Source organism: Pristis pectinata, chromosome 12 (genome assembly GCF_009764475.1).
Source record: "Pristis pectinata isolate sPriPec2 chromosome 12, sPriPec2.1.pri, whole genome shotgun sequence".
Lineage (NCBI taxonomy): Eukaryota > Metazoa > Chordata > Chondrichthyes > Rhinopristiformes > Pristidae > Pristis > Pristis pectinata.
Window position 1 is genome coordinate 4,623,142 of NC_067416.1, and position 22,416 is coordinate 4,645,557.

Consider the following 22,416-nt stretch of genomic DNA (forward strand, 5'->3'; position numbering starts at 1 on the left):
GAGGGAGTGCCACATTGCCTTCATTTGAACGAGGGCAGGAAAATGAATCACCATCTGCTCTCTCGGGTAGCGATCCAAATTCCCTTGGCACTATTCCAAAGAACACCGGGGAATCCTCCCTGGTGCCCTGGTCCATTTTGATCCTTCAAACATCATGATAGTGCATACGACCTGCTGCCTATTACATAGCCGTATGAGAGAGCCTCGTTGGACATAAGCTGGTTGTTGCATTTCCTACATAATGATATTGACAACATCGCTAAGGCGTTTCATTGGCTGTAAGACCGGAAGCTGTGGCGGGCATGATAATTATAGGAGGCTTCCTATCCTTTCTTTCCCTTCTCTTGATCATCACTGCACATTGTTAGTACTGATAGACACTCAAGCTGCAGTGGTACAGCAGCTGTGTTATCTGCCCATCACCCACACGCTCCCCCCACTGTTCCCATCTGCCCTCCCCACCTCCCTCCCTCGACTCCATGCTCCACCTTAAGATCCCACCCTCTGTCACCTCCACCTATCACCTCCCAGTTTCTGTCGCTGTTCCCGCTCTCCCCTCCCCCATCTGCCTATCGCCCTGCCCCTCTCACCTGGATCCGCCTATCACCTATATCTTGCTCCACCCCTTCCCCCCACCATTTTACACCGGCTCTCTCCCCTCTATCTTCCAGTCCAGATGAAGGGTCTCGATCCGAAACGTTGACTGTCCATTTCCCTCCACAGATGCTGCCTGACCAGCTGAGTTCCTCCAGCATCTTGTACGTTGCTCCAGATTCCAGCATCTGCAGTCCCTTGTGTCTTCTCTGTGTTATCTTAGACTCCGGGGAATATGATCCGGAGATCCGTAAGAGAACAACTGCCCATTTCTACCAGGGAACTTCAACAGGGAACTCTCATTGGAGGAGGGGTTGGGTGAGCAACACCATCTCCCTGGGTTTGGACGGCAGGACAGCTGCGAGAGGAACTCAGCCACAGACTTTCCCATTGTGCCAGAGGAGTTCCCGGCTGTGCTCCTGGTCTTTCTCCGGATGGGACCCATGGGTAACCCAACAAGGTGAACCAACAGTGCAGACCAATGAAATGAGAAGGACTTACAGAACCTCCAGGTTCCTCAGTGCTCGGAACGCCCCTTCCTCGATGCAGGTAATTTGATTCTTGTCCAGCTGCCTGTATGAGTAAATAGAGAGAGTTAAATGACCCTAGTTATACAATTATAATGTTTAAAAGACATTTGGACAGGTACATGGATAGAAACGATAGAGGGATATGGGCCAAATGCAGGCAAATAGGACTAGCTTGAATTGACATCTTGGTCAGCATGGATGAGTTGGGCCGAAGGGCCTGTCTCTGTGCTGTATGACTCTAGGACTCTATGACTCCAATACTGACAGAACCATTGGCAGAGAGATTACAAAGCTCCAGGCAACAGTTGTCTTCCCTGTAAGATATCTCTGCCGGTTCCTAACCCTCTGCCCAAGAGTAATGTTATGAAAGTGTCTTTACACCACTGTGTCTTACTTCAGGTCGGACATTACAAATCCCCCTTTGTCCCATATTTTGCCCCGACCGTCACTCTTTAATACCGCCTCTTCACTTCACCTGACACACAGAGAGCAGGGAGAGAGAGTCAGAAAAGTAGCAGAGGCTGGGAAAGATGGCAGGCTGGGTAAACAACAAGGGGTGGTGGATAGAATGGGAATGGCAAGCAGAGTGGGAGATGGAGACGGGATGGGGAGAGGGAGAATCGGAATCAGGTTTATTATCACTGACATACGACGTGAAATTTGTTGTACAGTGCAAAGACATAAAAATCCATAAATCACGACAATAAATAAAATGGTGGAAAAGAGGAATAACGAGGTTCATGGGTTCATGGACCGTTCAGAAATCTGAGGGCAGAAAGTGGGATGGAAAAGATAGACTGAGATTGGAAGAAAGTGACGGTCTGGATGACACACTAAGATATATCGGGGATTAGAGCAGAGGGAGGGAGTCAGGGAGGCAACTACAGAGGCTGATTAAATATATACAGTCAGAACAGAAAGAGAGAAGGGCAGGGACGGAGTGCTGGTGGAAAACGTGAAGGAGAAGGAGAGAAAAGAAGAAAAGAAGATAAACGCTAGGTAAACAAGGCACAGAACAAAGTACAATATCTCTCACATGAGGTGAAAGCTGATTATTTGAAATCACTCATCGATTGAAACCTCCCCCCTCACTCACAGCTGAGGCAGTGATTGCACTGGGAGCAGGATTAATTTTTAGGCCAACCACTGCTTTTTTCTCCGGAGGAAGATTTTGAGGAAAGACATTGATTTTGTTGTGTGTTGGGACTGGTGTGGGAGACCCATGTTGGCTTGGTGACTGTCCAGGCATAAGAACAGCCTTTGGCACCACCTGGTACTCACAAGTTCTTGATGTCTGTTGCTCCACGGAATGCCTTCCTGGGAATAGCCTGGATGAAATTCTCACTCAGATCCCTGTGGAAATATTGGATTTCACATTACACTGAGGTACATAAGGAATTAGAGATCCCATTGAAACATATAAGTCACAGTCTCAGAATAAAGGGTCAGCCACTCAGGATCGAGATGAGGAGAAAGTTCTTCACTCAGAGGGTGACAACCCTTTGGAATTTTCTACTCCGGAGGACTGTAGAAGACACTGAGTACATAGAACGTAGAACAGTACAGCGCAGGAACAGGCCCTTCGGCCCACAATGTTGTGCCAAACTAATTAAACTAGTTAAATGCCTAACTAAACTAATCACTTCTGCCTACACAATGTCCATATCTCTCCATTCCCTGCACATTCATGCGCCTATCTAAGAGCTTCAAACACCTCTCTCGTATCTGCCACCACCACCACCCCTGGCAGTGCATTCCAGGCACCCACCACTCTCTGTGTAAAAACAAAACCTGCCCCGCACATCTCCTTTGAACTTACCTTCTCCTAGCTTAAATGCATGCCCTCTAGTATTAGACATTTCGACCCCGGGGAGAAAGATACCGGCTGTCTATCTATGCCCCTCCTAATCTTATAAACTTCTATTGGGTCTCCCCTCAGCCTCCAAAACTCCAGAGAAAACAACACAAGTTTGTCCGAATATGTTCAAGATTATCAGATTTTTAGACATTAAGGGACTCAAAATGCAGGAAAGTGGCACTGAGGTAAAAGATTAATCATGAATTTATTGAATGGTGGAGGCATAGGAAGGGCTGAGTGGCCTATTACTGCTTCTAATGTCCTTTTTCCAACAGAGTAATGACGCAAGAGGAAGGAAGGGCCTGGAAGCTGGGATATTTTCCAGAAGGACAATTGCAGAGAAATATTGAATCGATGCAGAAAGCTTTGTGGTGAAGGGGGAGCAGAGGGACGCTGGTGGGGAATGTAGAAGTGAATCAAAGGGTATGGGGTTAGTGCAGGAGAGCAATGCTGAGTTAAGAGATCAGACATGGTCTCACCGTGTGTTGGAACAGGGACCAGGGCTGAGTGGCTTATTTTCCCTTCAGTTCCTTATGACCTTATCTTCTCCAACAATGTCAGTAACACACATCGTTCATGGTCAAGCATCCATTGTGTCACTGTTAATTCTCAGAACCGTATTGATCGGATGGTAAATTGTGCAGATCAATCGCAGATAGAATCTAATCCTGGTAACTGTAAGGTGATGCATTTTGTGAGGTCTAACGAGGATAGGGACATACGCCGTGAACAGCAGAGGCCTGGGGAGTATTGAGGAAGAGAAGGACCTGTCCAAAGTGGCAGCACAGATCGATAAGGTGGTGAAGAAGGGACACAAGTTGCTGGCCTTCATTAACCAGGACACGGATAAGAGCAGGGAGGTTAGGGTACAATGTAGACCAGTGGTTAGGCCACTGTGCGCTGTTCTGGTCTCCACACTGATTCCACTGGAGAAGATGCAGAGGAGGTTCACAGAATGTTGCCTGGGATGGAGTGTTCCAGTTATGAGGAGAGACTGGACATGCTGGACTTGTTTTCCTTGGAGCGGAGGAGGCTGAGGGGGGACCTGATAAGGATGTGGATGGGATAGATAGAAACTTTTCCATTCCCAGAGCACCAAAGACTGGCCTGTGAACTATAAGGGTGAGGGGGGGGGGTGTAAATGAATGAAGAGTGGGATATGGGTGGTGGGGGGAGGAACTTTTTTCCCTCAAGAGTCAATAGGGTTTTAGGAGACACCAGAGACGGCAGATGCTGGAACCTGGAGCAACACACAATCTGCTGGAGGAACCCAGCGGGTCGAGCAGTGTCTGTGGAGGGAAAGGAAGGGTGCAGGGCTTTGACCCAAAACATTGACAACTCCTTTCCCCCCATAGATGCTGCTCAACCCAGTAAGTTCCTCCAGCAGATTGTTTTTTATATTTTTAGATTGGGAGAGGTTGAGGGAGACAGGTTGAGAAACAAAAGACTGCAGATGCTGGAATCTAGATGAAAAACACGATGATGCTGGAGGAACTCAGCAGGAAAGAAAAGCAGAAAAGCTTTTCTCCGTGGATGTTGTCTGGCCTGCTGAGTTCCTCCAGCATCAGTGTTTTTAATCAAGGTACAGTGATAAACTTTGTTTTGCAAGCTATCCATACAGATCACTTCAAAACGTGAGTACATTGAGGTAGTACAAAGGGACCAGCCTCCCCTCCTTGGACTCTTTACCTCTCGTTGTCTTGATGAAGCAGCCAGCATAATCAGAGACCCCACCCACCCGGGTCATTCTCTCTTCTCTCCTCTTCCATCAGGTAGAAGATACAGGAGCCTGAGGGCACGTACCACCAGACTTAAGGACAGCTTCTACCCCACTGTGATAAGACTATTGAACAGTTCCCTTATACAATGAGATGGACTCTGACCTCACGATCTACCTTGTTGTGACCTTGCACCTTATTGCACTGCACTTTCTCTGTAGCTATGACACTTTGTACTGTTATTGTTTTTGCCTGCACTACATCAATGCACTCTGTACTAACTCAATGTAACTGCACTGTGTAATGAATTGACCTGTACGATCGGTGTGCAAGACAAGTTTTTCACTGTACCTCGGTACAAGTGACAATAATAAACCAATACCAATACCAGAATGTAGAATGAAGTGTTACAGTTACAGAAAAAGTGCAGTGCAGGTAGACAATAAGGTGCAAGGGCCGTGTTGAAGTAGATCGTGAGATCAAGAGTTCATTTTTAATGTACAAGAGGTCCATTCAAGAGTCTTATAACAGTGGGATAGAGACAGCTTGAGACAGCTCCCTTAGCCTTTTCCATCCTGAGTAATAGTCAAGATCACAAATGGGCTGAATAGACTCCTTGTGCATCATAAGTCATCATGACCCCAGTTTAATGAGTCTCTCTGTGAAATCCATATAAATTGATTCTATGCATTTCCAAAGCCGTGCTGAAGGAGAGGTTGTTTGTGTACATGAGGGGGAGAGGAATGCTCTAAAGGTTGGACGAGGAGGCGTGAGAGGAGGCTGCTGTGGATCATAGATGCGGCAGAGTTTGGATTAGTTCAGTGGATCAAGCTAATCTCCGCAGCAGCCTCAGATGGTGTTAAGCCTCACTTCCTGTTTTACAAGGTGTGCTTTGCTCTCTCCTCAGGTAGTCTTGACAGCTGCAACATTTGTTCCTCTCTCGTTAACAGCTACCCTCACTTCCAACACACGGCTGCTCCACAGAAACCCAGCTTCTCTCCGGCTGGGAAGGAGGTCATTGTCTCTGACTGATGCAGGTGGGTCTGAGCCACCCACTGTGTGGCCGGAGATGCCCACACTGCTCAGATCCACCTCCATTCTCCCTGGGACACCCCCTGAAGACGTGAGCGGCGCTAAGGAAATGCAAGTGATTTCTTTGGCTTCAGTCCCAAAATAATACCCACTTAAAGACAGCAGCATCGCGCAATGTTCTCATCCGCCCCAATTATTCCACAGATTAAGAAATGGAGATACGGTTGTTAATATGGGTAAATCTGCAGTGGAAATGCAGAGGAAAGTTCTAGAACATGAAGACTGGTCTTACATTAGCCAGAGCAGAAGCAAAAGGTTCAGTTGTTTATTGAGTGTGTAATGTATATTATCAGTGAGGCTAATTGTTATATGACATTGGGGCCCCTGGGGTGTCCAGTTATCTTTAACCCTCTGTGATCCAAGGCTGTCCACTAGATGCTACTTTATGCAATGCTTTGTCAAGTGACAGGTCCAGCAATCAGTGACCAGGGTCATTTCTGGGCTTGGGTATCAATGGTTCAAGGAAGGGCTTATAGAAATAAGGTTGCTTTAGGAACAGTACAGCACAGGAACAGGCCCTTCAGCCTACAGTGCTGTCATTAAACACCTAACTAAACTAATCCCTTCTGCCTACACAAGGTCCACATCCCTCCATTCTCTGCATATTCATGAGCCTATCTAAGAGCCTCTTAATGCCTCCATCGTATCTGCCTCCACCACCACCCTTGGCAGCACATTGCAGGCACCCACCACTCTCTGTGTAAAAAACCTGCCCCAGACATCTCTTTTCAACTTATCCCTTCTCACCTTAAATGCATGCCTTCTAGCATATGACCCTGCGAAAAAGATACTGGCTGTCTACTCTATCTGTGCCTCTCATAATCTTATAAACTCCTATCAGGTCTCCCCTCAACCTCTGATGCTCCAGAGAAAACAACCCAAGTTTGTCCAACCTCTCCTTATAGCACCTGCCCTCTAATCCACGCAGCATCCTGGTGAACCTCTTCTGCACCCTCTCCAAAGCCTCCACATCCTTCCTGTAATGGGGCGACCAGAATTGAACACAATACTCCAGATGCAGCCTAACCAGAGTTTTATAAAGTTTAGTGAGGGATATTCCCAAGCCCTCCTTGGGAAAGTGTAACATCCACACTGATTTGGTAATTGGTAATTGATTTATTATTTTCAGATGTACTGAGATACATTGAAAAGCTTTTGTTTGCATGCCAACTAGACAGATCATTCCATCGAGATAGTAAAAAAGGAAATCAGAATGCAGAGTATAGTGTTACAGTGTAGAGGAAGTGCAGTGCAGGTAGACAAGTAAATTGCAAAGGCCTCAACGATGTAGTCTGAGGGAATCTCTGGCACCTGACTACTCAAAATGGCGAAGGAGCATTTGGGAAGGTGCAGAGAACCATGTCCATTCATTGGGAGCCCAGAGTAAAGGGCAGAAACAGCCCAACCCGTCAAACACATCCTGTCCCTCCTGTGGCAGAGCCTGTAGGTCCCACGGTGGTCTCCTCGGCCACCTCAGAACCAGGGTGGAAATAGATCATCCTCGATGGTGAGGGACCACCTAAGAAAAAGTAATAGACTGCAAGAAGAAATCAATAAGATGTGGATGGGCTGGTAAAATGGGCTGACTTAATGCAGTACAGAGAGGCATGAGGGGATACACTGTTGCACAAACAAGGAGAGAAAATATAGGGTAATTGGCACAGACCCAAAGGGTATTCAGGGAGAGAAGGACCTGGGTGTACATGTACATAAATACTTGAAGTTGGAAGGGCATGTTGAGAGTGTGGTTAGGACAGCCTACAAGATCCTGGGATTCACGACAGGGAGATTACATCGAGCAAAAAACAAACTACTGGAGGAATTCATCACACTTGCACCTTATTGTCTGCCTGCACTGCACTTTCTCTGTAACTGCAACACTATATTCTGCATTCTGACTTCTTTTACAACCTCGATGTACTTATATATGAATGATCTGTCTGGATGGCGCGCAAACAAAAGCTTTTCACTCTATCTCTGCACATCTGACAATAATAAACCAATTACCAATGGGTCAAGCAGCATCTGTGGAGGAAAAGGGATCGATGACGTTTTGGGTCGAGACCCAGGATCTACACAGATGCTGCCTGACCCGCTGAGTTCCTCCAGCATCTTGTTATTGATTCAGATTCCAGCATCTGCAGTCTCATGTGTCTTGAGATTACGTTGAGATTGTAAAAAACTCAGGTCAGGCCACAACTGGAGGACGGTGTCCAGTCTTGTCATCAGACTTGAGGAAGGATGTGAAGGTCCCAGAGAGGAGAAAGGGTGCAGAGGAGGTTTACTGGAAAGGTTCCAGGGATTTCATTCTGGAGAAGCCAGGGATGTTGTCCTTGAAGCAAATAAGGTTGAGAAGAGAACATCTTTGGCCTCACCTGTATGAAATTCTTGGAGCATAGGAGACTGAGGGGTGACCTTCTAGAGGTGTACAAAATCATGACGGTATAGATAGGGTGAATCCACTCAGGGCTGGGAAATCAAGAACTAGAGTGTAGGGGTTTAAGGTGAGAGGGGAGAGATTTAAAGTGGACCTGAGGGGCAACTTTTTCACCCAGAGGGTGGTCAGTATATGGAATGAGCTGCCAGAGGAAGTGGTTGAGGAGGGTACATTAACAACATTTAAAAAACATTTGGACAGGTACATGGATAGGAAAGGTTTAAAGGGATACGGGTCAAACTTGGGCAAATGGGACTAACTTAGATGGGCATCTTGGTCGGCATGGACGAGTTGGCCCGAAGGGCCTGTTTCCGTGCTGAATGACTCTGATTGACTGAAGCCTGAGCGGTAAAAAGGAAGAGCGTTGATAAGAGAAATGAACAGGATCAAAGGGATAGGAAGTGAAAGAGTCTGAGAGGGAAAGATCAGGACGGAGGTGCAGAAACCGAGGGAGGGGAGACAAGAGAATTGCGAGATGGAGAGGCAGCGGAGTGAGAGGTGAAGCGGCAAGAACCGAGCCAGAGGGAGAGAGAAGAGTAAAATGGAGAGACTGAAACAGAGCAAGACAAGCAAAGAAACCTTTCCCTGGGCAGTGGGCGTGTTGGGCTCTGAGGTCAATTGCTTGTTGCAGACTGACAGCCCAACCTGGGAACCTGGCACCCTCTTCAGTTTGATGTGAGAGTTGCCTGTATCACGGGAGGCATCAGGAGCCTTCTGTATCCTATCTGATAGAGTGGCTGGGAAAGATCCCATGGGCTCTAGTTGGCAGTAGACCAGGGAAGTTCACTCACCTCCTGGGACAGGGGACCACTGGCTCACACAAGGGCTACGCAAATCCAGAGCTTTCTCCCTTGGAACGCTCTTGAGGCTGTGGAGTCGACTGGATATTTCAGACCTAAGACTGAAAGATTTCCACTTGGGTAGGTGATTAAGGGGCATGGGGCCAAGGTGGATAATTAATGTTAGAGCACAGATCAGCCGCGATCTAGGTGAATGGCAGAACAGGTTTCTCCCGTTGCCTCGGATCTCAGTAGCTGTAGATTGCTTCGGGATTGTCTTGCAGATATGAAAGTTGGCACGAAAGTGCAAGGCCTTCGATTCTGCACCGCCTCCTGTCTTGTGTTTCATTGACTCTTGTTAACTTTTTTTCTCTCTGTCTCATTCCTTCCCACAACACTAGCCTCTCTGTTGAGGGATAGCTTCTCTCCCCAACTCACCCTCTCTGTTCCCTGTGTTCCTCCTCCTTCTGTCTCTCTCTGTATAATCTGCCTCTCCTCCCATGTTTCACCTTCTGTACTTCCACCTCGCTCTGTTTTCATCTCTACGTTAAATACTAGAGGGCATAGGTTTACGGTGAAAGGGGGAACGTTTAAAGGAGATGTGCGGGGCAGGTTATTTTACACAGAGAGTGGTGGGTGCCTGGAACGGGCTGCCAGGGGTGATGGTGAGGCAGATACAGCAGCAACTTTAAGAGAGACACGTGAACAGGCAGGGAATGGAGGGATTCAGACCGCGTGCAGGCAGATGGGATTAGTTTAAATTGGCATCATGGTCAGTGCAGACATGGTGGGCTGAAGGGCCTGTTCCTGTGCTGTACTGCTCTATGTTCTATGTTCCATATTCTATAATTCCATGTTCCATGTTCCATCTTTTATGTTCTATTTTCCATGTTCTATGTTCCATTTTCATGTTCTGTTTCATGTTCTATGTTTCACTTTCCATGTTCCATATTCTATAATTCTATGTTCCATGTTATGTTCCATGTTCCATGTCTTAGGTTCTATGTTCCATGTTCTATAATTCTATGTTCCATGTTTTATGTCTGTTACATGTTCTGATCTGTTCCATTTTCTATGTTCTATATTCTATATTCTGTTCCATGTTCTATGTTCTAGGTTTCTATGTTCCATGTTCTGTTCTATATTCTGTTTCAGGTTCCATGTTCTATGTTCCACATTCCATGTTCCACGTTCTATATTCTATGTTCCATGTTCTATGATCATCTAGATCCTTATGTCTCTATTTCTCTCTCCATCTTTTATGCTCCGCACTTCCCTGTCTCAGTTTCTATTTCTCCCTTATTTTATTTCCATCTTCATCTGTCACCATTCCTCTCTCTCCATCTTTCTTTCCCTCCCCATCTCTCTCTCTCTCTCTCTCTCTCTCTCTCTCTCTCTCTCTCTCTCTCTCTCTCTCTCTCTCTCTCTCTCTCTCTCTCTCTCTCTCTCTCTCTCTCTCTCTCTCTCTCCCTATTTCGATCTCTCTCGGCCTCGGCCCTGCCTGTTTACGCTGCTGAGTTCCACAGAGGTCACAGCCCTTGGAGGACAAAGGCGTACAGCTGCCGACCCCCTCCCCTGACACACAACAAGCCCCCTCCCCTACCCCCAGTGTTGATGGAGTGGAGTGAGCAGCTGTTGTGCTCCAATATCAGCTATGTTCAACTTATTGTCGACTGTGAAACTTGATCAACTTAAACAAAACATGCAGAAAACAGTTTTACAGTGCTAAACAGGTCGAGTAGATTAACTCTTTGGGTTGTCCGGCTGTCTCAGGGTCAAGGAGCCAATAAAGTCACTCGAAATTTAACAATATGTCTAAACCTCAGTTCCTCCATGTCCCTCATCTGATTGGCTGGCCACTAACTGGAGAGGTACCAGCATCACCGTCAAGGAGGGGGGGTGGGGTAGGGATCAGTCAGGGACAAATGGACAGAGAGGGAGGGTAGGCAAGGGACGAGTTATAAATGGGTAGAGTGTGGGACACTCAAGAAATGGGTGGGATTTGCAGAGCAGACTCTGTACAGGTGGCATTCCAGATCAGTTTCTGGATGAACACGTTGCAGACTCATGCAAGTCAGTGGCGCAGCAGGTAGAGCTGCTGCCACACACCTCCAGAGACCTGGGTTCGATCCCGACCTCCAGCGCTGTCTGTGTGTGGAGTTTGCACCTCCTCCCTGTAACCGCGTGGGTTTTCCCCCTGGATGCTCCAGTTTCCTCCCACATCCCAAAGAGGTTAATTGGCCACTGTAAATTGTCCCTTGTGTGTGGGTGAGGGGTAAAATCTGGGGAGAGTTGGTGGGAATGTGGGGAGAAAAAAATGGAGAGGGGTAGGATTGATGTAAAAATGGGTGGTGGTGGTCAGTACGGACCTGCTGGGCTGAAGGGCCTGTTTCCGTGCTGTACCTCTCCTTGACTCTATGAAGTCAGGAGAAAGCACACAGGAAGTGAAGTGCTCCAGAAGAAAAAAAAAACTAAGCTACACATCACCCCTGACAACTGAGGGTTCATACCTGGCGGAGAGAGGGTGGAGGGGCGAGGTGGGGGGAGGTTTAATGTCTCTTTGCTTTCTGTTGGAAACAAAGGTCCAAAGGCAAATAGATTCAGACCACCCAGATCCGCCTTCTGAGCCTAGGTCGACTGGTGGATGGAATGTGGGTGAAATGACCAAGACATCAATAGGTGAAGTGGGCAGAAGGCAGACAAATGGATTTCCACACCGGCAGGTAGGAGATGGTTGAATATGAATGGAAAAATGATTAAAACTGAATACTTTCTAAACAGAGAATTGTTGGGGCGCTGAAGGTCCAAGAGGTGGTGGGGCTGGGGTTGGGCCATGCAGATGGGTGATCCCTGAGCATTTTTAGCCCTGCCCTGGGAGTGTGTGATGGGACAGTGTAGAGGGAGCTTCACTCTGTATCTAGCCCGTGCCGTCCCTGCCCTGGGAGTGTGTGATATGACAGTCAGTGCTCAAAGTTTCCCTTTAGCCCTCACAATGAGTCCATTGTGACCACAACCTGTGGATCTTTCTCCATTCACAAACCTCTTTGGGCTACGTCTCTAAGCCGTGGGTCAGTGGGTGACTACCCTGCATCTGAATCAGAAGGTTGCTGGTTCAACTCCCTCCCTGGAGACGAATTCCGAGTTGCCTCTGACATGTAAGTGGAGTGAAAGACCACCAGAGGTGTCACTTCACCTATCACCCCCTCTCTCCACCCCAGCCCTGGGTCATCGGTGACCCTTTTGGATCAGGTGCCTCCTATCTCGCAAGGGTTGCTGATGGTATGATCACCTCCTTTGGAACGGCCAGCAGCCAGCGGAGAGCAATGGAGCTGGGTGACTTCAGTTACAGCTGAGATGTCAGATGTAGGAGGTGGTGAAAGATTGAGTGAGATGATGCAGGTGGTGGTGCCTGAGCCCTGTGCTGTTACTGGCTGCTGTTCAGGAGCCCAATCACACAGACACCACAGGGTTACGATCACACGCTCACGTTCTCCTGTGAAACAGAGGGCACCACAGGCAGTATGGCACAGGACTGTGTGCCAATCAGATGCTGCAATGAATGCATCACCCTTCTCCCACCTAACTCTTATTTCTTAGTCACTTCCTTCCAGTGGCTTGAAGAATTTAAGATGGAGGTAGATAGGCAGAGTTGTTAAGTTTTTGTAGAGCTGTGAGCACAGCCCAGTCTATCACACAAACTCTACACTTCCGGCTCCCTCGGGAAAGCAGCCAACACAATCAAGGACCCCTCCCACCCTGTTCATTTTCTCATCCCTCCCCCTCCAATTGGCAGAAGATATAAAAGCTTGAGAACACGTACTGCCAGGTTCAAGGGCAGCTTCTATCCTGCTGTTTAGAGACTCTTGAATGGGCTCCTTATACAATAAAGATGGACTCTTGATCTCACAGTCTACCTCATCGTGGCCCTTCCACCTTATTTGGCTACCTGCACTGCACTTTCTCTGTAACTGTAACACCATATTCTGCATTCAGTTTTCTTTTACTACCTGGATGTATTTATGTTTGGAATGATCTGTCTGGACGGCACGCAAACAAAAGCTTTTCGTGGTATCTCAGTACGTGTGGCAATAATAAACCAATTACCAATTAAATTACGAATAAATATTGGAATAATCAGGGAGATGGCACAGAAGAGGAGTTGAGGCCAGCATGGATCAGCTATGATCATATTGAATGGCAGGCAGGCTCGAGGCCTACTCCTGCTCCCGAAAGGGTGGTGGAGGCAAATTCATTGGGGGCTTTTAAGAGGGGCTTGGATGGGCACATGAATGAGAGGAAAATGGAGGGATATGGGTATTCTGTAGGTAGGAGAGATTAGCTATGTCAGCACAACATTGTGGGCCGAAGGGCCTGTTCTGTGCTGTACTGTTCTATGTTCTATGTTATGTAAAGTGTCACATAGATACAAATAGGTGCCATTGCCCATCAAGTTTGTTACTTGATGGGACGGACTGGTTTATTATTGTCACGTGTACCGAGATACAGTGACAAGCTTTTGTTTGCGTGCCACTCAGACAGATCAATCTGTACATAGAACATCGAACACTACAGCACAGTACAGGCCCTTCGGCCCACAATGTTGTGCCGACATTTTATCCTGCTCTAAGATCTATCTAACCCTTCCCTCCCACCTAGCTCCCCATTTCTCTATCATTCATGTGTCTATCTAAGAGTCTCTTAAATGTCCCTAATGTACATAAGTACATTGAGGTAGTAAAAGAAAACTGAATGCAGAATAAAGTGTCACAGTTACCAAGAAAGTGCAGTGCAGGCAGACAAATAGACTGCAAGGGCCATGACGAGGTAGATTGAGAGATCAAGAGTTTATCGTATGGGACGTCCATTTAAGAGTCTGATAACAGTGGGATAGAAGCTGTCCTTGAGCCTGGTGGTGCATGTTCTCGAGTTTTTGTATCTTCTGCCCAATGGGAGGGGCCAGAAGGGAGAGTAACCGGGGTGGGAGGGGTCTTTGATTATGTCCCTTTAGAGCGGAGAAGAATTTTTCACTGCCCATTTTTCTTCTCAACTCTCAACCCCAATTTATTCTGCCAAGAGCTTTTTTTTTACAAAATAAGGCCATTAGCAAAGCTGAGGAGAATGAAGGGCCTGGGCAGGATCATGATCAGACACCAACAACCTTGGGTGGGAGGATTATGGGTCCGGGGGGCAACAGGTTGGAGGGAATGCAATGAGTCTTTACTTCGAGCTGGTAAGAACCCTCAGTAAGGGTGTGAAGTGGAGCAGTTGAAGACGATGAGGTGAATTCTGAGCAAGATGTGAAATTGGATTATGAAAAAGAACGCATGTAAAAATACTGAGAGATTGAAGACCAGGGAGTGAGAGGCAGGGGTCTGGGGAGTGAGACACAATGAGAACAAGAAACACATTGCTGGAGGAACTCAACAGGTCGAGCAGTATCTGTGGAGGAAATGAAACGGTCGACGTTTCAGGTCGAGACTCTGCGTCAGGACTACTGATCTCGACCGGAAACATCTCCCGTCCCTCTGCCTCCACAGGTGCTGCTCGACCTGCTGAGTTCCTCCAGCAGTTTGGTTTTTGCTCCAGTTTACAGCATCTGCAGTCTCTTGTGTCTCCAGATAATGAGAGGCTCGGGAGAAGGGAGTGAGAGACAGGAGACTGGTGAGCAAGGTCATTGGAGACTGCAGAGAGAGCGAGGTAGGGGACCAGAGTGCGAGATGGGAAATTGGGAGGATCAGGGACTGGACAACAGTGACTGATCACAGGGAATGGACATTGGGAACTGAGATATCAAAGACTGGAAGGTGAGTGACTGGAAGCTGAGGAGAGGGAGACTGGAGACCAGTGAATGAGGGATTAGAGACCGAGGGTGAGAGATTAGAGGATGGTAAACAAAAGACTGGAGAGTAGCAGCGCGAGGGCTCACGGAGTGAGAGATGTGAGAGATTGGAGACTGGGGAGTGGGAGGTTTTAGATCAGATGATAAAAGCCTTGCTACCTCAACCCCCATTGCACCCACACACACACACACCACCCACACACACCCACGCACACACACCCACACACACACACACACACACACACACACCACACACACTACGCACACACACACACACACACGCACCACACACACTACGCACACACACCACACACACACACCACACATACACACACCACACACACCACACACACACCACACTCACACCCACACCCACACACACACACCACACACACCACCCACACACACCCACACACACACACACCACACACACACACACACCACACATACACACACCACACACACCACACACACACCACACTCACACCACACACACCACACACACACACACCTGCCACCCTTCTCTCTACTCCAGTCTCTCTCATCCCCGTCTTTCGACCACTCTCAGTTCTCTACATCTCCATTGCCCATGGGGACGATGAGCCTCTCTACCATATTCCTCCTGTCGAACGTTTGCATTTTACTCAGCCCCTTCACTTCCCTCCTGTCCTGTTGTCCATCTCCATTTCCTGCTTGCAGTCAGTATCCCTCCCTCAGTCCTTCTCCGGGACTGATCTCACCTCATTCAGGACAAACAACTCTCTTTGGCCCTGCCACCTTCGTACCTCTCACTGTACCAGTCCCCGTCTCCCTCTCCAATCACTCTCATTATATCTCTCTCACTATTGCTCACTGTCCCTTCCTCAGCATCTCTCTGTCCCTTTCTCTCCATCACTGCTCGAGGCTTCATCTGTCCCTACCTTATCACCATCTCTTTGCTAAAACCTCACCTTATCAACATTCCTTTATCACTACCTCTTTAATCCTCCATCTCTCCCCTCCCCCTCTGCCTCCTCTGTTCGATCCCTATTCCTCTGCCAGCACCTCTCCACTTTCCCCCTGTCCATCTATTCCATCCTGCTTCCATTTCCCAGCATCTCTGTGATCCGTGGTCAACAACTTCCACTGCCTCTGATTATCCCTCTTAGCCCTTTCTTCCTCCCTCACTCTGCCTGGTCCCTCTCGGCCTGTCCTTCTCTGCATGTCTCTGCCTCTCACTCTCTACCTCTCTCTCCTCTTCCATCGGGTAGAAGATACAGGAGCCTGAGGGCACGTACCACCAGGCTTAAGGACAGCACCTACCCCACTGTGATAAGACTATTGAACGGTTCCCTTATACAATGAGATGGACTCTGACCTCACCATCTACCTTGTTGTGACCTTGCACCTTATTGCACTGTACTTTCTCTGTAGCTGTGACACTTTACTCTGTACTGTTATTGTTTTTACCCTGTACTACCTCAATGCACTCTGTACTAACTCAATGTAACTGCACTGTGTAATGAATTGACCTGTACGATCGGTTTGCAAGACAAGGTTTTCACTGTACCTCGGTACAAGTGACAATAATAAACCAATACCAATACCTGCCTCTTCCTGACTCTCTCTCTGCCTTTCTCCCTCTCTTTCTCTCTACCTGCCTGTGTCTGCCTCTGTCTCTGCTTTTCTCTCTCTCTTTCTGTCTCTCTGCCTGTTTCTCCACCTGCCTCTCTCTGCTTCTCTCCGCCTGCCTCTCTCCACCTCTCTCCGCCTCTCTCTCTCTCTTTGCCCATTTCTCTCTGTGCATCTCTGTCTCCTGTCCCACTTTACATCCCTCTCTCTCTCTCTCTCTCTCTCTCTCTCTCTCTCACACACACACTCAGTGCCTCTTTCTCTCTCTCTGATGATAAATACAGTTGGCACACTCGGGCGAGACACTTGACTGCCTGAACTAAAACCCACAAGTCCTTGGAGACTGTGGTTTATGGCAGAAGAGAAAAACGTCAGTGCTCCAGTGCTAATGACTCGGCTGAGTGCCTTTGCTTTCAGTTGCTTGTTCAATGTTTCAGTAGTTATTTCCACAAGTAAAGAACAAAGGCTATAAAATGATATATCGGAACCATTATAGAACAGTAACATTCTCATTAAGCAAACAAATGGCTAGCCAAGGTTCAGCCCGTGAGGATTATTGATCAAATATCGATCACATTCCATTTCATTTCCTACCAAGTAGAATGTGCTGAGGGTTTCGCCTGACCAATTTTTCTTAATTACTCACAGTAGATTCACGAGGATGTTACCAGGACTGGAGGGCTTGGGTTATAAGCAGAGACTGGACAGGCTGGGACTGTTTTCCCTGGAGGGAAAGAGGCTGAGGGTGACCTTATAGAGGTTTATCAAATCATGGGGCGCGTGGATAAGGTGGACGGTGCAGTCTTGTTCCCTAGGGTAGGGAAACCGAAAACTACAGGGCATAGGTTTAAGGTGAGAGGAGGAAGATTTTAAAGGGGGCCAGAGGGGCAAAGTTTTTCCATACAGAGGGTGGTGGGTATGTGGGACGAGCTGCCAGAGGAAGTGGTAGAGGCGGGTACAGTTAAAACATTCGAAAGACATTACATGGATAAGAAAGGTTCAGAGGAATAGACCATAAGACCATAAGACAAAGGAGCAGAAGTTGGCCATTCGGCCCATCGAGTTTGCTCCGCCATTCTATCATGAGCTGATCCATTCTCCCATTTAGCCCCACTCCCCCGCCTTCTCACCATAACCTTTGATGCCCTGGCTACTCAGATACCTATCAATCTCTGCCTTAAATACACCCAATGACTTTGCCTCCACAGCCGCCCGTGGCAACACATTCCACAGATTCACCGCCCTCTGGCTAAAGAAATTTCTCCGCATCTCTGTTCTGAATGGGCGCCCTTCAATCCTGAAGTCGTGCCCTCTTGTACTAGACTCCCCTACCATGGGAAACAACTTTGCCACAGCTACTCTCCAGGCCTTTTAACATTAGAAATGTTTCTATGAAGTCCCCCCTCATTCTTCTGAATTCCAAGGAATACAGCCCAAGAGCCGTCAAACGTTCCTCATGTGTTAATGAGGAATAGGTATGGATATGGGTCAAATGCAGGCAAATGGGAATAACTCAGACAAGCATCCTGGTCGGCATGGACGAGTTGGGCCAAAGGGCCTGTTTCCGCGCTGTATGTCTCTGACTCTATGACTCTAGATCTGCAGCACACTGGATGGACAGCAAGGCTCCCGCTTGTACAACACCATTTCACTTGCTCAGAAGGATCTCCAAAGGTTTTTTTGTGTGCAGTCCACTAATTTCAAACAAAGTTGGTGGTTGTTGTTACCTGGCCAAACACAGTGGTCATTTGTACAGAGTAAGACCCCCCCAAACAATAATGGAATGAAAGACAGGGCGACTTTATTTCATGGACTTGTTCCATCCTGCTCTCGATTGTCTGCAGGAAGACAGTGGGTCTGATTCAGTGGAAGGTCCGAGGTATATTAGCAGCTGATCTCCCATTTCTCCACAGTCCTCCACCCCAAGTGTACAAGTTAGAAGCAGGAGTAAGCCACTCGGCCCCTCTATCCGGTCCCGCCATTCAACATGCTCATGGTTGGTCTCAACTACGCACTCTCATCCGCCTCGGTCACCTTTAACCTCCTCGCTTATCGGGAATCTGTCGACCTCACCCTTAAAGATCCTACTTCCACCTCCCTCTGAGGAAAGGAGGTCCAAAGATTCACGACACTGGGGCACAGAGGGACGGAGGGAGGGGGAAGGGGAGAGAGGGAGAGGAGAGGAGGGAGAAAAGGGGAGGTAGGAGTGAGAGAGAAAGGAGGGGAGGGAGGGAGGGAGGGAGGGGGAGATGAGACAAATGGGAAGAGAGTGGGGAAGGAGAGGAGGGGAGGGGAGGAAATGGAGGGAGGGGAGTGGAGAAGGAGAGGAGGGAGGAGAGGAAGGAGAGGAGTGGAGGGAGATATGAGGGAAGGGAGGGAGGGGAAAAAGGGAATGAAGGGAGAGAGAGGGGAGTGGAGGGGAGGAGAGTGGAGGGGAGGAGGGAGGGAGACATGAGGGAAGGAAGGGAGGGGGAGTAAAGGGGAGGGGAGAGGAGGGAGAGATGAAGGGGAAGGAGAGGAATGGAGGGGAGGAGGGGATGGAGGGGAGACATGAGGGGGAGGGAATGGAGGGTGAGAAGATGAGGGAGCAGAGGCAGATGAGGGAGGGGAGGGGCCATGTTCCTGGGCAGCAGGGGACCTTTACCTGTCTCTCTGCTCTGCAGTGTCCTGTCAGGGGGTTGAACAGCAGGCTGTCCCGGGACGGACTACACCCACTAACATGCCCTGCCACCTGTGGGAGGCCCAGGACTCTCTTCAGCTGTCCCAGCTCTCAGTGGTTCACGTTTGAGGGGTTTAAAGCAATCCTTTCCCACTTGTCCCACTTAAGCTCACCTTCTAGAGTTTCCGCCTGAGCTCTGGCTGCGTGGCTGTCATTCAACACTCCGCATGTGTCGCTCCCGGCCCCCGGACCCAGTCCGCAGGGAGGCAGCATCCAGCAGCAGCTCCGGCTCCTGGCACCGTCTGACAGCTGCTGCCAGCTGTGCAGGGCCTGACGTGGAGACGGGGTATCCTGAGGCACTGTGAGCAGAGGTGTACCCACAGATTCAGCCCCAAGACACATACACACACACACACACACACACACACACACACACACACACACACACACACACACACACACACATACACAGATGGACAGACAGACGGATGGACAGACAGACAGACACACACACACACACGCACGGGCACATACGCACAGACATACACACACACACACATACACACACACACAGATGGACAGACAGACAGACAGATGGATGGACAGACAGACACACACACACACACACACACACACACACACGGACAGACACACACACAGGGGCACATATGCACAGACATACACACACACACACACACACACACACAGACGGACAGGCAGACAGACAGACGGATGGACAGACAGACAGACAGACGCACGCACACACACACACACACACACACAGACGGACAGACAGACGGATGGACAGACAGACAGACAGATACACACACACGGACAGACACACACACACACACACGTGTATGTAGAGAAACAAAGGACTGCAGATGCTGGAATCTAGATGAAAGACACGATGATGCTGGAGGAACTCAGCAGGCCAGGCAGCATCTGTGGAGAAGGTCCTGACTAAGGGTCCTAACCCGAAACGTTGACCGCTTGCTTTTCTCCACAGATGCTGCCTGGCCTGCTGAGTTCCTCCAGCATCGGCGTGTTTTTCATGTGTTGTAGAGAGAGACACACATTGTCACAAATACTCAGCATGACACACGCTCACTCACTACACTCACATCTATGTGTACATGCAGCTACACTCCCTGTTGTACACACGCAAACCCAATGACACCCTCACACACACTCTGAGAGCACTTCATCTTGTGTAAAGCCCTTTGGGCATTGCAAGGTCATAGAAGGTGCTGGTTAATGCAGATCCCCTCTGTAGTACACACGAGCACAGGCAGGGTCAAGCCCACAGTAAACTAAACTCAACATCTTGAGCAGATGATGCATAAAACACAGCGACACCGTGAACTATATTATAGCACAGGAATGAGTGTGATCACAGCAGGGGGGTCAAGAGGGAAAGAGAGAGAGAGAGAGAGAGAGAGGGAGAAGTGTCAGTGTGTGAGGGAGAGTTACTGTGAGAGGGAGTCAGTGTATGAGGGTCAGTGTGTGAGGGAGGGTCAGTGTGTGAAGGTCAGTGTCTGAGGGTCAGTGTCTGACGGTCAGTATCTGAGGGAGAGTCAGTGTCTGAGGGTCAGTGTCTGAGGGAGAGTCAGTCTGAGAGTCAGTGTGAGAGGGTCAGTGTGAGAGGGTCAGTGTGTGAGGGTCGGTGTTTGAGGGCGAGTCAGTCTGAAGGTCAGTGTGAGAGGGTCAGTGTGAGAGGGTCAGTGTGTGATGGTCTAAGTACATTTCTGTTCCTAAAGATCATAACAGAACCAAAATCAAAAATACTGAACCCAATGGAAATCTGAAATAAAGACAGAAACACCAGCAGGTTACTGAGCTGAAGTTCTTCTCCACAGACGCTGCTCAGTGTTTCCAGCACATTTTTCTCTCTTACTTCATTGGTTTTATGACACACCAACCACTTCAAGATCAAGTTCACCAAAATCACCTATTTAACAGGAGCAGAATTCAAGTTCTCAAACTCTCCTGGTGGGATTTCATGGAATCACAGAAAGATTTTGACAGAGAATGAGGCTATTTGGCCCATCTTGTCAATGCTGGTTGGAAAAGAGCTCCCTGGCCTCAGCTTCCAGCACTGAGTGCAAAACCCTTTGAGTAATATCTCATCATCCACATCCCAGCACTGTTTAAATGTAGGGAGAATGTTTCTGTTCTCCTACGCTTTCCGGCAGTGAGCTCCAAACCCCACCTTCTGGGGGAAAATAATTTTCTTTGTCACCCTCTAATCTTTTTACCAATTGCTTTAATTCTCTGCCCCCTGGGTTTAAGGGAAAAAGATCCTTCTGATTTACTCTGTGTAGACCACATAATTTAATACTCCTCAATTAAGTCTCCCCTCTGCCTGCTTGTCTCCAAAGAGAATAACGGCTCCTATCCAATCTTTCCGCGTGGCTAATGGTTCCCAATCCTGGAGAAATCTCTGCTAATCTCCTCTGCACCTCCTCAAGGGCAATCGCATCTTCCCTGTAATATATAGGCATCCATGTTCCTATAACCACTCCTCTATGGTACCAGAGTCTACCAGGGACTAATCGCCAGATAATGTTAGGTTTTGGTTTGAAATGCTTCCAGCATACTGGGGGGAGAATGAGTTAAGTGAAAGGTTCTGCAGTTTAAGAACCTGAGTGGTCTTGATCTGATGGATGTGGAAAGGATGTCTCCTCTTGTGGGAAACACTACAATTAGTGGTAACTGTTTTAATATCAGGGATTGCCCTTTTAAGAAAGAGATGACTTTTGCATCTCTCAGTTGAAACTCTCTTCCACAGTAAATGGCTGATTCTTTGAACATTTTTAAGGCTGAGGTCAATGAATTCTTGATGAGTGAAAGGTGGGAGGTGGGAATTGAGATTACAATCAGGCCAGCCAAGATCCTGTAGCATGGTAAAGCAGCCACGGGAGCCAAATGGCCTACTCCTGCTCCTGATTTGTAAAGGATTGAGTACATGTCATTACGGTGAATTTTACAGCACAGGACCCTCAGTAGGATAAGTTAAGATAAGATTTCTTTATTAATCTCATGTACATTGAAACACACAGTGAAATGCATCTTTTGTGTAGAATGTTCTGGGGGCAGCCCGCAAGTGTCGCCACGCTTCCGGCACCAACATAGCATGCCCACAACTTCCTAACCTGTACATCTTTGGAATGTGGGAGGAAACCGGAGCACCCGGAGGAAACCCACGCAGACACGGGGGGAACGTACAACCTCCTTACAGACAGCGGCCGGAATTGAACCGGGGTCGCTGGCGCTGTAATAGTGTCGTGCTAACTGCT

At 48.3% G+C, this 22,416-nt stretch overlaps 1 protein-coding gene across 1 annotated transcript in view; it reads right to left on the reverse strand.

The window, feature by feature from the left end:
* slit1a (slit homolog 1a (Drosophila)) overlaps positions 1–22,416 on the reverse strand; it is a 215,902-nt gene that overhangs the window by 122,684 nt on the left and 70,802 nt on the right. Inside the window, 2 exon segments of the mRNA XM_052027527.1 lie at positions 1,096–1,167; positions 2,406–2,477. Of these exon segments, the coding sequence (XP_051883487.1) occupies positions 1,096–1,167; positions 2,406–2,477 (144 nt within the window).